Source organism: Mastigoproctus giganteus, chromosome 12 (genome assembly GCF_048544385.1).
Source record: "Mastigoproctus giganteus isolate SK-2022 chromosome 12, ASM4854438v1, whole genome shotgun sequence".
NCBI lineage: Eukaryota > Metazoa > Arthropoda > Arachnida > Uropygi > Thelyphonidae > Mastigoproctus > Mastigoproctus giganteus.
Genome location: NC_143586.1, coordinates 172,195,233 through 172,212,262, shown reverse-complemented (window position 1 = coordinate 172,212,262; position 17,030 = coordinate 172,195,233). Strand labels below are relative to the sequence as shown.

Sequence of the window (17,030 nt, the reverse complement as noted above, 5' to 3'; positions counted from 1 at the left end):
TTTTTAGGAACTGGCTGGATATGAGCAAATTTCCAATCAGAAGGAAAAACATTTTTGGAATAAGAAAGTGAAAAAAGGTGGCAAAGAAGAGGAGTAAGCTCAAGAGCACAGGTTTTGAGAACAATTGAAGAAATACCATCGGGACCTGGAACTTTCTTAGCATCAAGATTCATCAAAATCCTTCTGACATCTTTTTGACAGAAGACCACAGGAGGCATTGAATGGAGCGCGTTGGGAATGGTGGGAGGTGGTTTACCAAGATCATTAATACATGAGTTGGAAGAAAAATGGGATGCTAGCAGGTCAGCTTTATCTTTGGCCAAAGTGACAACAGCACCATCTGATTTGGACAGAGGTGGGAACAGAGACGGGCAAAAGTTGCAGCCAATAGCTTTAACAAGAGACCAGAATGCTCGGCTACCATTAGGGCAAGAAGCCAGTTTTCTACTCTTAGCCTGTGCAAACTCTAGTTTGGACTGATTAATAACTCCATTACAATTGTTCCGAGCTTTGGTATAGGCAGAAAATGAAACTGAAGAATTAGAAACAAGCCAATTACGATATGCAACGTTCTTCTCTTCAATACCTGTAGCACATTTATTGGAAAACCAAGGTTTAGATAAAGGACGAGATTTTAAAGTGGAGTGTGGGATAAAGGATTCCATTCCTGCAAGAATAATTTCACCAACACGATCTGAGCAAACGTTCAGAAGTTTTGAAACAGTAATCCGACCAAGCAAAACAAGAAAAGAAATCTCGCAGGTCATCCCATTTTGCATTCTTGTAATGCCAAATAACACGAGGTTGGGAATAGCCATAAGATAAAGGCTCCATTGGAGAAGAGACAATCACCAAGTTGTGATCTGAGGTGCCTAAGGGATCTCTCACTTCGACCGTGTACTTAGAAGGGTTATTTGTGAGAAAAGGATCAAGCATGTTGGCTGTATGGTTAGGATTGTCCAGTATTCTTGTAGGTAAATGAACAATCTGTACAATGAGGTAATTTTACTTGGGGATTTTAATGTTCACAACTCCAGCTGGCTTCCGTTTTCTAGTCATACTGACCCAGCTGGTCAAGATACTGAGGCTTTTGCAATTACTAATAATCTTGTACAGATTATTCATTTACCTATAAAAATGCCGGATAATCCTAACCATAGTTTCATTTTCTGCCTACACCAAAGCCCGCAACAATTGTAAAGCAGTTATTAATTAGTCCAAACTAGAGTTTGAACAGGCTAAGAGTAGAAAACTTGCTTCTTGACCTAATTGTAGCAGAGCATTCTGGTCTCGGCCAAAGCTATTGGCCGCAACTTTTGCTCATCTCTGCTCCCACCTCTGTCCAAACCAGATGGTTCTGTTGTCACTTCAGCCAAGGATAAAGCTGAACTGCTAGCATCCATTTTTCCTCCAACTTGTGTCTTAATGATCTTGGTAAAACACCTCCCACCATTCCCAACATGCTCCATTCAATGCCTCCTGTGGTCTTCCGTCAAAAGGATGTCAGAAGGATTTTGATGAATCTTGATGCTAAGAAAGCTCCAGGTCCCGATGGTATTTCTCCACTTGTTCTCAAAACCTGTGCTCCTGAACGTACTCCTCTTCTTTGCTATCTTTTTTTCAATTTCTTATTCCAAAGGTGTTTTTCCTTCTGCTTGGAAATTTGCTCATATCCAGCCAATTCCTAAAAAGGGTGACAAATCCCTTCCATCCAATTATCGTCCCATTGCAATTACTTCTACTCTTCTAAAGTAATGGAGAAATCACTTAACCGCCAACTCTTAAACTACCTAGAAACCTTCCATTAGTGTTGATCCACTGGTGATATTCTGGCTTATGTTACCCATTTATGGACTAATTCAATGGAAAGGTTTGGTGAAACCTAAGTAGTTGCTCTTGACATCTCAAAGGCTTTTGATTGTGTTTGGCATAAAGTTCTTCTAAACAAGCTTCCATCTTATGGTTTGCCAACTGTTTTTAGTAATTGGTTATCCAGTTTTCTCTCTGATCGCTCACTGAGGGTGATGGTAGATGGCTCCCTGTCTTCTAACTTCTCTACTAATGCCAGTGTCCCCCAAGGTTCAGTTCTTTCTCCCACTCTTTTCCTCTTGTATATTAATGACCTTCTTCCATTGACTGGAAATCCTATCCATAGTTTTGCCGATGATAGCACATTGCATTCCACTTTCCATTTTGAGAAACCTTGTCCTGCTCAATCAGCTTCAACTTCTCGAAAATCTGCTACCAATTCCTTAAATGCCGATCTTCAGGTAATTCTCCAGTGGGGCAAAGACAACTTAGTTGATTTCAATCCTTCTAAAACTCGGTCTTGTCTTATATCTCACAAAAAGGATTCCTATGGTTATCTTTGGTGATACTCTGATTTCTAGGCAAAATGATATATCTCTTTTGAGGATTACCCTGACTTCAAATCTCTCTCTTGGCACAAGCACATTACAAATAGTGCTTCCTCTGCATCTAAAAAACTTGGTTTTCTCTTTCGCTCTCAGCGTTACTTTTCTTCCAAACAGCTGTGCACTCTGTACAAATCGCAAATCTGCCCTACCATGGAATATTGTTCCCACATCTGGGGTGGTGCCCCAAAAACGTATCTCAGGCTTCTTGATTCCGTTCAGAAGAGGGCAGTTAGGTTAATTAATGATTCATCTCTAATGCTGTCTCATAGATGTACTGTTTCTGCTGCATGCCTCGTTCTACAGATATTTACATGGGTACTTTTCTTTTGAATTGGCTTCTATAATTTCTGCTCTCTCTTTCAAAACAGTCTGAACACATGCTGTCACCAGCCAACATCTATTACTGTCAATCTTCAAACTTGCAGAACCAACTTTTCATCTTCGTCGTTTATTCATTCAACTGCCGTTTTCTGGAACAACCTTCCTTCATACTTATCTCCTGAAAATTACAAACTAGAGAAGTTCAAGTCCAATGTCAACAAATATCTTCTTCTCAACCTCCAACCCAGGCCTCGTACTAAATATTATAGGTTCTAAGACCTCTTGTGTTTCGGTTTTATATAAAAAAAAAAAAAAACATCATTAGTAATTGCAAAAGCCTCAGCATCCTTGACCAGCTCGGTTGGTGTGACTAGAAAACGGATGCCTGCTAGAGTTGTGAACATTAAAATCACCAAGGAAAATTACCTCGCTGTTAGGAAAGTTGGACTGGAGAAAGTCAAGTTGCAAAGACAGGATATCAAAGAGCTCATAGTAATTAGTAGAATTGGAGAACTGTAAAGAGAACAGATGAATTTGACACAGTGAGGTAGAGATTTTAAGCCAGAGAATATCGAAAAGATGAGATTTCAAATTACCAAGTCTCTGACAGGGAATATCGGAACGGACATATGCATAAGTACCATCTTTGAGGCGAAAGGAATCATACAGCAAATAATTTGGGCAGATGAGTTGAGCAGTAGTTGAATCAACCGATAACTGCGATTCTGTTAGAAAAAGTACATGGGGTGTGGCAGACTGCAAGTGGAAATGGACATCGTTGAGATTAGAATTGAGACCACGTATATTTGTGAAACGAATTAGGAAGTGTTTGGGAGGTTTACATCTTTTCGCTGATAAGCTTACTCTATTAGTTTGACAATTCATGGTGTGTATTCAATGTAAGAAAAAGTGTAGTGGGACATGCTGTATGAAGTAATGAAATTTTTGGATATGGCATACACATAGTAAGAATATATCCAGATCCTTGACATAACGTGGCCTCGACAATGCCCCCCGCATACACACTACTCGGACTCCCTCCAGTCACTATCTGGTAGAGTAGAGGTAGCAAGATTATACACTAGCTGATCCGTAAGCCTCCTAGAGGATTACCAATAGGTTCAGTCCGGTGTACTAACTATCGGCCGGCCTGCGAACACCGTTTTAGAGCTGTACCTTCGAAATGTAAGGAAAATTGGATCTTGCCATGATGTTCATCATAACCTCAGAAGTCATCAATCATACTGCATGATGGAAGAGATGGGGAAGGGTTGACCGGAACTTAGCTCTGGAGACTAACTATGGGTTCCACCACTTCAAGCCTCCAATAAGCAAAGTGGTGGTATTGCACCGGTTGATGAGTGTCATCTACCACCTAGTACTGCCTGGTAACACAGAGGGGTGGCATTCCTCCATGTGGTGTGGGCACCACACCTCAACCCCTGCTTACGTTGGTTCAGACCTGGGTGGTCACCCACCGTGTGCTTGTGCATGGAGGTTATACCCAGAATTACTAACAGTTCCACCATCGCGAAGGTGCAAGCAGAGGATTTGGCTGCCACAGACTGTCCGGACTTCACTGAAATTGGGTCCACTTGACTTGAGTGTCACCCGAATCGTTATGCCTTAGAAAAGCTACACCGGCTCTTGTCCAGGGGATAGCATTTCCTATATATTCTCATTAACACACTTTTTCTTTAACATACTTCTTGTATTTAATCATACTAACACATCTTGTACTTGCATAAACACACCGTTTCATTCATATAGGTTCCTTCAAGGTGCAAGCAGAGGATTTGGCTGCCACAGACCGTCTGGACTTCGCTGAAATTGGGTCCACTTGACTTGAGTGTCACCCGAATCGTTATGCCTTAGAAAAGCTACACCAGCCCTTGTCCAGGGGATAGCATTTCCTATATATTCTCATTAACACACTTTTTCATTAACATACTTCATATCATACTAACACATCTTGTACTTGCATAAACACACCATTTCATTCGGCCCCGAGTGCCAAGCAATAGTGACAAGCGATTTTCTCAGTGATTTATAGAGTGCCCTTATTAAAGAAAAAGTTTTATTTGATTTCTAGTGTCTTTTTCTATTTAATTTACTTCCAGTTGTTCTGTGCTTAAAGTATTAAGTAAGAACACAGAAAGGAAAACAACCTTTCTTTATTTAGTATATATATTTTACTAATAACAAACAACTAACTTCTACAACCGCTTGGTCACTGGTGGCACCGCTCCTGCCTCCACGTGGCGGGGCCAGTAACCTGGGGGATAAGACAACCCCCGGGGCTAAAAGGAGCAGAGATGGAAACAAGTGATTTTCCACGCTTAGAGCCGAAGAGCTCTCAATTAAATGAGACACACGACACTGACCATGACTCCTCTATCTCAAAGAGAATGAAGAAAGACACTGGCAGACAGGAATTACCAGCCTTCCTGATTATACATTCTCTGTCAACGCAACCTGTCGGCAAGCTCTCCCCCTTCACCATTCAGAGATGCCTAGAACATGCTGCAGGTTCACCAAAAATGGTGAAATGTCTTCAATCTGGAGATTTGTTAATAGAGACCACCAATTCTAGACATTCTGAGCTACTACTACGTCTGACATCCTTGAGTGGAATCCCAGTTCAAATCACACCACCCTCAATTCTTCAAAGGGAGTGATCACTGAATGGGATTTATTGAACGTCCCCGAAGATGAAATAGTTCAAGAACTTAAAGAACAAAACGTCACTCAAGCAAAAAGGATCATGATCCGAAAAGATGGCAATTTAGTCCCTACCCGGAGTATAATTTTAACATTCAGTTCTCCAAATCTACCATCTTCAGTCAAGGCAGGATATTTAAACTGTCGTGTTCGGCCCTATATCCCGAACCCTCTAAGATGTTTTAAATGCCAGAAATTTGGCCATTCCCAGATAGCATGCCATGGAGATGCAACTTGTGCAAACTGTGGGTGTAAAACTCATACACAAACAGAATGTAAGGCACCAACTCCACAGTGTCCGAATTGCAAAGGCAACCATCCCGCTTATTCCAAAGACTGCGACCTCTGGAAGTTGGGGAAAAAAATACAAAAATATAAAATTGAAAATAAGGTTTCCTATCAAGAGGCAAGAAAACAAGTAAAATTAAGTATGCCAAAACACACCTATGCTACTGCTACACACACAGTCACCAATCAGTAGCATGTCAGACTGAAGTGACCATTCCTCCAGACACATCGATCTCCAACTGGGCTCGGTTAGTCCTATCTATTGAACATCCATCTCCACCAAACGTAGTAGACCAATGCAGTAATACACCACTAACAGTTCCATCCCAGAGACCTCCCCGTTGTCAATCAGTAGATAATTTACAGAAATCAGATCCTGTTGAGGCAAAGCAATCTCATATATCAAGCATGGACACTGATGACATAACTAATCAGGATCTGCTTGAAATACATGCAAATGGAGATATGGAAGAAATTAATGACTCAGAACGCCCTAATTTTTTAAGAAAAGAAAAATCAAAACTCGAAAGAGGTAAACAAGTCACCCACAAAAAACAGACAGACTCAACTTCCACCCACAGAACTAAATAATGGAACAGATCATACAGTGGAATTGCAGAGGTTTTCGCAGCAGTATTGACGATATTTATGAATTAATTCACCATTTCAAACCCGCTGCTATGTGCTTACAAGAAACAAATTTAACACCAAAAATCTCCGTTTCAGTCAAAAATTATACCATCTTCAGAAAAGATCGATCTGAAACTAACAGTCCTCATGGAGGAGTAGCTGTACTTGTGGAATCAAGAGTCCCTTCCAGGCACATTCCTTGGAAAACACCATTAGAAGCTGTTGCAACGCATATAGTTATCGGTATCACATTGACAGTGGTCTCGATATATCTTCCGCCAAACCATCTATGCACATTTCAGGATCTGAAAAACCTTATTTCTCAATTACCATCTCCGATCTGTCTATTAGGCGATTTTAATGGACATCATCCATTGTGGGGTTCACTGGTCTCAGATGGACATGGCGAACTTATTGAAATGCTACTTTATAGAGAGAATCTGACACTGTTGAACACTGGCTTACCCACCTACATCCATTTTCCTACTGGGTCAAGCACTGCTATCGATCTCTCAATCTGCTCTCCGATCCTGTTCCCAGCCATAGAGTGGACAGTACACGACAATCCTCTAAACAGCGATCACTTTCCGCTGATTTGTAGCATTCAATCCACCCATTTCAAACAAACACAAACAAAAACTCAATGGAAATTTTCCAAAGCAAACTGGACAAAATTTACCAATCATGTATCTTTTGATGAGGATATCATTAAGTCTTTTCCTATTGACGCTGCCACCGAATTATTACAAAGCAGATACTAACAGCTGCAACAGCAGCCATCCCAAAGTCTCAAATAAGAAACCATCGGCATACCAATCACTGGTGGAATGTGATTGCAATAAAGCGAAAAAGGAAAAAAATGCAGCATGGAATACCTTCCGCAAATATCCCACCACTGCGAACCTTATTAACTACAAGAAACTGAGAGCCAAAGCTCGTTTCATCCGGCGAAAGGCCAAAAAAGATTCATGGGTAAAATTCGCCTCCTCAATCAACAAAGATACTGATACCCGAATAATCTCGGAAAAAATAAAGAAGCTAAGTGGAAAATATCATGTACCACCTTCTCCTATTATTAACTGGAATGGGAAGGAGATCTCCTCTCCTGGAGAGATTGCCAATGCCTTAGGAACTGTGTTCTGTGAATTATCTGCCTCAAGTGCATATCAACAGTCTTTCCAAAAAATTAAAGCCGGAATAGAGAAAAGGAAACTGAACTTCAAAGCTAACTGCCATTTACCCTATAACCAACCATTAACAATTTCTGAACTGAAAGAAGTTATGTATACCTCAAGAAACAGTGCTCCTGGCCCTGACGGAATTTACTATATAATGCTTCAACATCTCAATCAGAAATCACTATCTTTATTGCTTAAACGTTACAATCGGATATTCTCAGAACATATATTCCCCACCTCCTGGCAACATTCTTCTATAATAGCTATACCGAAACCTGGAAAAGATCACTCGATTCCGCACAATTATAGACCAATTTCTCTTACCAGCTGCTTGAGTAAGACTTTGGAAAAAATGGTTCACCATCGTCTCACATGGTATCTTGAATCCTGAAACATAATCAGTAATAATCAGTTTGGTTTCCAAAAGAATAGATCATCCCTAGACCTCATGACCAAAGCCGAATCCAACATAAGAAATGCATTCATCAGAAATCAACATCTCGTCATGATATGCCTTGATATAGAGAAGGCTTTCGATACCACATGGCGATACAGCATCCTAAGAGATCTTCATTCTATTCATATGAGAGGGCACTTACCATATTTTATTCAAAGCTTTCTTCGACACAGGTCTTTCCAAGTTAAGTACTGGCAGGTTTTATCTCAAACATATATACAAGAAGAAGGAGTCCCACAGGGCTCTGTTCTTAGTGCCACTCTGTTCTCACTACGAATAAACAATATTACAAACTGCATTCCAAACACAGTTGACTCATATCTCTATGCGGATGACCTTACCATATCCTGCCATTCCCAAAATATGAACTATATCGAGAGGCATCTACAAATATCCATAAACAACATTGAATTATGGATGGCACAAAATGGATACAGACTGTCAAGCCACAAATCAACAGCCATACATTTCTGCACAAAGCACAGAATGCATCCTGAACCTGAGTTGCACTTGGCCAATCACCCTATACCAATCGTGAACAGTATTCGGCTCCTAGGGCTAATTTTTGATAAGAAATTAAATTTCCAGGAGCACATAAAATATCTAAGAACCTCTTGTGCAAGGAAAATGAATATACTCCGGGTAATCTCCAGTACATCTTGGGGTGCAGATCGCTGTACCCTGCTCCACGGCGCCTCCGTAGCCAGGTGGGAAGGAGCAGCGGTGCGTAGCACACGCTTCTTGATTAGACCGGGGTTCGAGCCCGTCACCACCAAATATGGAGGATGCGGAAAGGTCAAGGATTGACCACCGCATATCCCGGAGCAATATGGCCTTAGTTGCTAATGCTCCTAAAAACCAAATAACAAACAAACCCTGCTCCACTTGTATAAGTCCCTAATTAGATCTCGGCTAGACTACGGAGCACCTGTTTATGACTCAGCTAGGGAAAGCACCTTAGTGCGTCATGCGCCCATCCAACATTCGTCTCTTAGGATAGCCCTAGGTGCATACAGAACATCACCGGTTCAAAGTCTTTACGTTGAAGCTCACGAACCTCCACTTAGCATCAGAAGAAAAATGTTACTGATGAATTACTCAGCTAAAATTAAAGCCTGCCTACTCATCCTGTTTGGCCACTCCTGCATGATCCTCTGTGGAAAACTCACTATAGAAATATACCCAGAACAATTCAGCCTGCTGGTATCAGACTGCAGATTCTAGCAGAAAGCTGGAACATCCAATTCGATAATATCCTCAGAGAATCAAAAGATCCAGATCCCCCATGGTCTACTTTCACATTTTCTTCTCATGAATACCTTGAGCAATGGGGTAAAAGTTCCATAGCAAATATTAACATCCAACAACTACATTATGCTCATACACAAAAGTACCCCGAATTCACCAAGATCTATACTGATGGTTCAAAGTCTGACAATCAAGTGGGTGCAGCTGCTGTCCTCCCTAATTCAACTATCTCATTTTCACTTCCAGTCAAATGTAGCAGTTATACCGCTGAGCTTCATGCCATTAAGCTTGCTCTGGAAAATATCTCACTGCTGTCAATAAATAAAAGTATAGTATATACCGATTCACAAAGTGCTATTTTGGCTTTGAAAGGTATTTCCTCACCTACCAATCCTTTATTAAAACTCATAAAACATAAGCTGATGCAGCTTCATGAGCATAAACAAACTGTTATCTTTTCTTGGGTCCCAGGCCACAGTGGTATTCCAGGAAATGAATGTGCAGATGATGCTGCAAAGCATCCTTCTAATACAGCCTCAACAAATATCCTGATTACAGACACAAAATTCAGAAAACATGCATGGAACAATGGACAATTCTGTGGAAAATGCAAACAAATAACAAGCTATTTCAAATAAAATCTGAACCACAATTATGGACTTCTGGCCTTCGTAAAAATAGAAAAGAAGTAATCTTAGCCAGAATCCGAATAGGTCACACTCACCTCACACATCTCTATCTGCTTACAGGGAATGATCCTCCTCAATGTGCAAACTGCTCACAGCCACTTACAGTAAAACATATACTTGTCGAATGTAGCTTGTTTAACAACGCCCGACGAATGGCTTTTAGTTCCATCTCAGATCTGCAACAACCTTTGTCTCTCAATAGCATCATAGGCAAAGAAGCAAATCTCTCTGAATTATTTCTCTATTTAAAACAAATTAAAGTGTATGATCGTTTTTAACTGCTGTACAAGCAGTTCCCTTATGTAAAGTCAATTGATTTGGGAGGTGCAATATGGCCTAAGTTGTCCTTGCACTAAAAAACACCACAACAACCATTTCATTCATATAGGTTCCTTCTGCCATCAGAGGCCATCCTCTGATGGCCTAACTCAAATAAAAACCCTCTCAAGTCTATCAGAACATTCCCATTGACATAGGGCATATTGCCTACAGCAATTTCACCATGCCATATTAAATGAAAAGCACGGCTGCGCAGTATTTAATCAGCACACATAAAACAACCAGAAGGTGGAAATTAATCCCTTTTCAGTCTGACCACCACAGTACAAGGAAGTAAGAACCCATTCTCATTTAATATGACACATTCCCGTTGGCTTTGTGTTGCCTATCCCAGTTTGCTGATTCTGACACTATTTTTATAAAATTTAAATTTAACACATATTATCTTTTCTCGTTTATTAGCACTATTCATTTAATTTCCATTAATTTTTACACAATCACCTAAAAATTAAAATCAGGCAAAACTGGATTGGGGACAACAGAAACAGGTAGGTATGAGACATTCTTTTAGTCTGGCTATTGGTCTGCTCAAAGCCCCCCAAAGAAATGTAGCAGACTGATGACCAAGTGGAAGAATGTCATTTTCATTTTCATTCTCATTCTCATTTTTATTGTTTATTCTCATTTTTATTGTTATTTTTATTTTTCATTATTATTTTTAATTTTATATAGGCCTTCCAGACTAAAGCTAGTTTAGTCTAAAATAAAATTTACTAATATATATATATATATATATATATCTCCAAGCATGAAAAAGCAATTATTAAATGTTATAATAAAAATAATAATTAAGTAGTCACATAACCAATTAATGCCATCTAGGACGATTAAACATTACATCGGTCTGTATAAATATGCTATTATGCTATTATTATGGGCTATCTGTTAAGCTAGTATATCATATTTTACCTTTAAAAACTCTTACGAATAGCATATATATATATACACACACACACACACACACACACACAGCAATTTCCTGCATAGCACTGATAATTGGTACCGAAACTGTTATGTGAAACCGTGCTGATTGAGGTATAATTATAATGGGTTTTAACTGAATGTGTACCTGAGAAATGGTCTCTAAACAAATTATAATAAATCTATAAACAATTTGTGCTTGATACCAATTAAAAGGATTTGAAATAAAAAATATTGGAAAAATTTTATTAATGAAAAGGTAACATAATTAGAGATGAGAAAAAAGCTTTATTGTTCATTTAGGTATTTCAATAATGAAGTCTTGTGAAGTTGTCTCTTCTTTTTCTCAGCATACAAGTCTTTGTAGCATCGAATCCCATCTTGTAAAATTTGCCATATCTTGATGCTACGCTTAACGTCGGATCTCCATTCATAATTGCCTCGCAGGACATCTCAACCCCCCCCCGCAAAGCTTACTCCAATTCTTCTGTTGAAAGTTCTTTTGTTGCAACTTCAGTGCTATCCACTTCAGAGTTGTTTTCCTCTTTATCATATGCAGTTTGCTCATCAATTTCAATGAGAGTTTCATCATTTAAGTCATTTGCATGTGAGTCAATGCAATCATCACATTGGCGTCGAAAGTTTCGAACCCCAAGTCTTTTCTGATCTTCACAATGTCTTTGGCAATTGTCTGAACTTGCGGTTCAAAACCAGTGAAAACCAGCCAAATGGGGCAAAATATGGTGCCAAACAGAACGCATGTTGTTGGTAGTGATTTCTAGCCAAGATGCAGATATATTTTCAATCGCATTCCTAATGTTATCATTTTTCCAAAATGTTTGTAAAGATGATGATCCCACTCCTGTTGAAGCTTCAATCGCTTGGGAAAAAGTTCACTGCAGATAATATGCCTTGAATGTGGCAATTACACCTTGATCCATGGGCTGTAAGAGAGACATTGTGTTTGGTGAAGAAAGCATATTTTTATATTTTCATTGAGATCAGAAATTTCAGGTGGATGGCCTGGTGCATTGTCTAAAAGCATCAAAATTTTGAACTCCATTCCTTGATCTTTGCAGTAACATTCAACAGTCGGACAAAAATAATATGTGAACCATTCTGTAAACAATTCTCTCGTAATCCATGCTTTCTTATTGGATCGCCAAATTACAGACAATGCGCTTTTTACGCAACCCTTTAGAGCTCTTGGATTTTCTGCTCTGAACATGAGTAGAGGCTTGAATAAAAAAATCCTCAGATGAGTTTCCACCCTATAAAAGTGTTAAACGATCTTTTCATGCTTTATATCCAGGTTGGACCTTTTCATTTTCAGCTAAAAAAGTTCGTGAGGGCATATTTTTTCAGAACAGTCCAGTTTCATTGACATTGAAAATTTGTTCTTCCTCGTAGCCACCTTCTTCAATGATGTGTCTTTCAGTTCACTGGGAAATCTTGCAGCAGCGACTTTGTTTGCACTTTCATGTCAGATACGAACATTGTGAAGCCCAATGCAGTTTTAAATCAGAAAAACCAACCACAACTGGCTGTAAATATTTCTTTAGTCTCCTCGTCTTCATTTTCTTCTTTTTCCTTGAGTGTGTTATAAAGGCTCATGACTTTCACTTGAATGATGTTTTGACTCAAAGGAATCCTTTTTTTATTACAACCTTCTCTCCCTATTAATCAATAGTGAACTTCTTTGCTTAGTTATCACTTTCATCATGTAAAATGTAGAAATTTCATGCTCTTTAACCTGATCCTTCTTTCAAATAATCGTTCACACTGATGCTTCATTCATTCCATTTTCCTGCACAATTTTAGCATATGATGACCACCTTCATGGCACTTGATAATATCAAGTTTTTTTTCTAATGTAAGCCATTTACGTTTAGTAGCTCCACCGCTTTCATTACTTTTCCTTTTTTGACTCATTGGTTCATATTTAAAGGGGTTAAAAATAAGTTGTGAAATAAAGTTTGAAAAGCTATCACCTTGTCTCGTCAGCATGGAACATACTGAACACTGTTGCACATTGCCGCTGACTGCCTGAGGAGAGCTATTGGCACATATGCATGTGAGACAATAGAGTTGGCACGGCAGCATATATGAATGCATACATATATGCTGCGGTGCAGCATATAATTATGTAGAGTACATGTCTAGGCTATTAGTGTAAATTTAGTCATAAAGTTTATTGCTTCCTCTGAAAACTAATAAATTTATTATAAGTTAAGATACAAAAATATAAACAAACAGAAGCTTTTGGGATGATGGAACATTATAGTCAGAAAGCAATAAAGTTTATGACTATTATGGAACCTGATACCAAAGGCCAGAATCTCACTAAGATCATTATCTGATACCAAAAAAAAAAAAAAAAAAGAAACTTTGTATCCTTTCAGTTCATTTGATCCTAGATTGGTAATAGAAACTTGTGATTACAATTTGACCACCAGTATTCACTGCATTTAACAGTAAATATGCTGGAAGTGCTTTTCTCCCCCCCCCCCCCCTCTTTGTATCTCTTATTTTTTAATGTGATGGCATTCACTCTCCATTTTGTAAACACAATAAATAAAAATTATTCAAAACGCTGCGACGAATCGTTGTGTTCTACCATTAATTAGTTCCTGACAAAACAGTAAACACATCTAACTGTAGAAGAAAATTTTGATTTCCATGTTATACAAAAAGCACTGTCATTAGCATGGAAGAATATCAGAATTAAACCTGAGGCTGCCATATATTGGTATCAGTAGTGAAAGCATGAAAATGTTTTAATAATATTCTCTTATTTATTAAACTTGTTTTAAATCCTGTGTAAAGCATTAAACATTGCTCCTTCCAACTGCAGGTGGTATGCAGAGGAAGTTATCTATTGCCATTGCTTTTGTTGGTGGGTCTAGAACTGTAATTCTCGATGAGCCTACAGCAGGAGTGGATCCTTATGCCAGAAGATCAATTTGGGAATTACTGTTAAAATACAAAACTGGTATGTAGAATTACTATAATTTGTTTTTAATGGAAATGCTGACATTTAAACTGTAGGAAAAAAGTCAATTTAAATTTCAATTAGTTTTGCTTTACTGAATGTTGATTGCAAATCAAACTTGTTTGATTTCTAAATTTAAATGGAAAATATAAATTAATGAAGTTCTTGCTTCAATGAAAACATATACCCTTTATATATTTCAGCATTTCAGTTATGCAAATGTCTTGATGTTCTGTTTTATCTGGATTTTCAGAAAAAACTATAATACTAATACTACTTGCTTATTTCTTGATATCAGGAAATAAATAACCTCAGCATTTATTTTAGCAATTGTCAATTCAAGCCAAGTGCAGGTGCAATTCTCAATGATATGCAATTGACAATTTCACAGATCACTAGTATTCCTGTCCCCCCTCCCCCCCATCCTCCTCCTTTTTTGTTTCCTCACTGTGAAATGTATCACAACACAGGAGGCCCAAATATAGTGGGAATCTACCTCTGACTCTGTTCACAGTAGCTCTTGTATTGCGATTGTGGATTATCACTTACATTCAGTGAAAACAATAGAAGTGGTACAAAAAATTCAGTGCTGGGACTATGATGCAAGCCACATCACCAATGGCTAAACAATGATATAGTCCCTCTGGAAAATTGCACTTTTTGGCGATAGACAAGCTTAGTTCCACGTTAAATATGGTGTCTGTGTGATTTCCTTGTGGATCATTCTTTTTTCCTGGCACTGAACTTTGTATATAACCCCAGTCCATAACATTTTTAGATTGGGAAGTCTTACTGAAGGATAAATAGCATGTAATTTCTTTTCCTAAAGCTGCCTGCATTGAATGTCATAACGTAGCAGGATTAGCATTAGTAGAGCATATGATGCAAGAAAGGAAGCTTATATAGCATCAGCCAAAAAAAAAAAAAAAAAAAAAATCCTTCCCATTTCACCCATTCATTCACTCCAAATGTTTGTCTAGTTCTGCCCTGAACTTATTTAAATTGCTGACCTCCACTACAACAGATGGAAGTGTTCCAACTATCAACCACCCACTGGCTAAAGGAGAATTTCAGCACATCTGTTCTACAGTAGTCTTTCCTCAATTTGAATTTATGTCCCCTCAAGCAAGTAATCTGAGCAAGAGGAAGAATCCCATTAGCATTGAGCTTTCTAAAACCGTTCAAGGCCTTGATCACCTCGCAGGTGCCTAATCTCCAGAAACTGCAATTTGCAGAACTTAAACCTTTCTTGGTAACACCAAACCTTTGTTCCACTCACCAATCTCGCTGCCCTTTTCTGTACTCGTTCCAGCAGCTCTATATCATTTCCTAAAATGAAGCCTCCAGACCTGTATACAGTACTCAAGGTGTGGCCTGACCATTGCCTTATACAAGGGGACAATCACCCCCTTATCCCTGCTAGCAAAATTCCTGTATATCATTGACAAGAAAGACCATGAGCTACATTTGCAGCCTTTTTGCACTGCTCAGAAAACTTCATATCTGACTGCACAATTACTTCCAGTCCTTTTCATTCTCCACTACCCTGAGTGTAGTACTACCCAATTGATACGTTACTCTGGGGTTACTGCTACCCATATGCAGTACTTTACATTTGTCAATGTAAAACTTCAGTTGCCACCTCTCAGCCGATCTGCTCAACTTTTCCAGATTCTGTTACTGTAGCGTACTAGCATTACTGTCATTACCAACCCTTCCAACCTTCGTATCATATGCAAACTTAGACATTAACACTGATATACCAATATCATTGATAAATGCCGAAAACAACAATGAGCCCAACACCGAACCCAGGGGGACTCCACTAATAACATTAGTCCACAAAGAGCAGTGTCCATTGATAACCACTCTGTCTTCTCCCACTCGACCATCCTTTTATCCATTGTAGCAACTTGCCCTCAATGCCATACTGCTCCAATTTGTACAGTAGTCCTCCATGTGCCACAGTATCAAAAGCTTTCCTAAAATTCAAGTATATGATATAAAAATTATTCTTTGCATCCAATTCCTTTGTGACCACATCATAGTATCCAACGAAATTTTTCAGACAAGACTTCCCCTTAACAAATTCATGCTGTGTCGGAACTATAACGGCAGTCTTGTCTAGATGATCCTGCATCACTTCCTTAACCAGTGACTCCATTATTTTCCCTGTTACAGGAGTTAGACAAACAGGTATGTAATTACCCGTGTCACCCTTTGATCCCTCCTTTGTGAATTGAGGATGTATTTGCACTTCTCCAGTCTATGGGGACATCCTCTGAGTCCAAGGAAGCTTTCGTAATTATGGCTAAGGGTTTGTTTACTTCCTTTGCTGCCTCCTTTAATACAATTGGATAAATCCAGTCCACCCCAAGTGCTTTCCTTATGTTTAACTTCAGCAATTTCTCCTCCACTTAGTTATTAAAAAATCACTTACAAAATTCTCAGTTATCGCAAAATCACTTAGCTCCCTATTAGAATTTGTTAAACATCTGGCCCTCTCCTTCTTGAATAAATTGTGTGAATGTAGATGCAAAATACTCATTTAGATCTGAGAATAATCATCTATAGTCAAATCATTGATGTCAAGTGGACCAATCTGATTCATCCTCTTCCTTTTAGAGTTTATATAAGTAAAGAAGTCTTTGCTTTTTTTCTTTGCATCCTTTGCCAAAGATTTCTCGTAATCTATTCTCGCCTGCCTAAGGCGCCTCCGTAGCCTGGTGGGCAGGAGCAGCAGTGCGTAGCATACGCTTCTTGATTAGACCGGGGTTCGGACCCGTGACCACCAAATACGGAGGATGCGGAAAGGTCAGGGAATGACCA

The 17,030-nt window shown here is 38.9% G+C and overlaps 1 protein-coding gene across 1 annotated transcript in view; it reads left to right on the top strand.

Moving 5' to 3' along the window:
• Nucleotides 1–17,030, top strand: part of LOC150077598 (phospholipid-transporting ATPase ABCA1-like) — a gene marked incomplete at its 3' end in the record, with an annotated part of 856,770 nt that overhangs the window by 440,952 nt on the left and 398,788 nt on the right. The window contains exon 22 of the mRNA XM_090386943.1: nucleotides 14,064–14,201. Coding sequence (XP_090243069.1) covers nucleotides 14,064–14,201 — 138 coding nt within the window. The remainder of the gene's footprint in view (nucleotides 1–14,063; nucleotides 14,202–17,030) is intronic.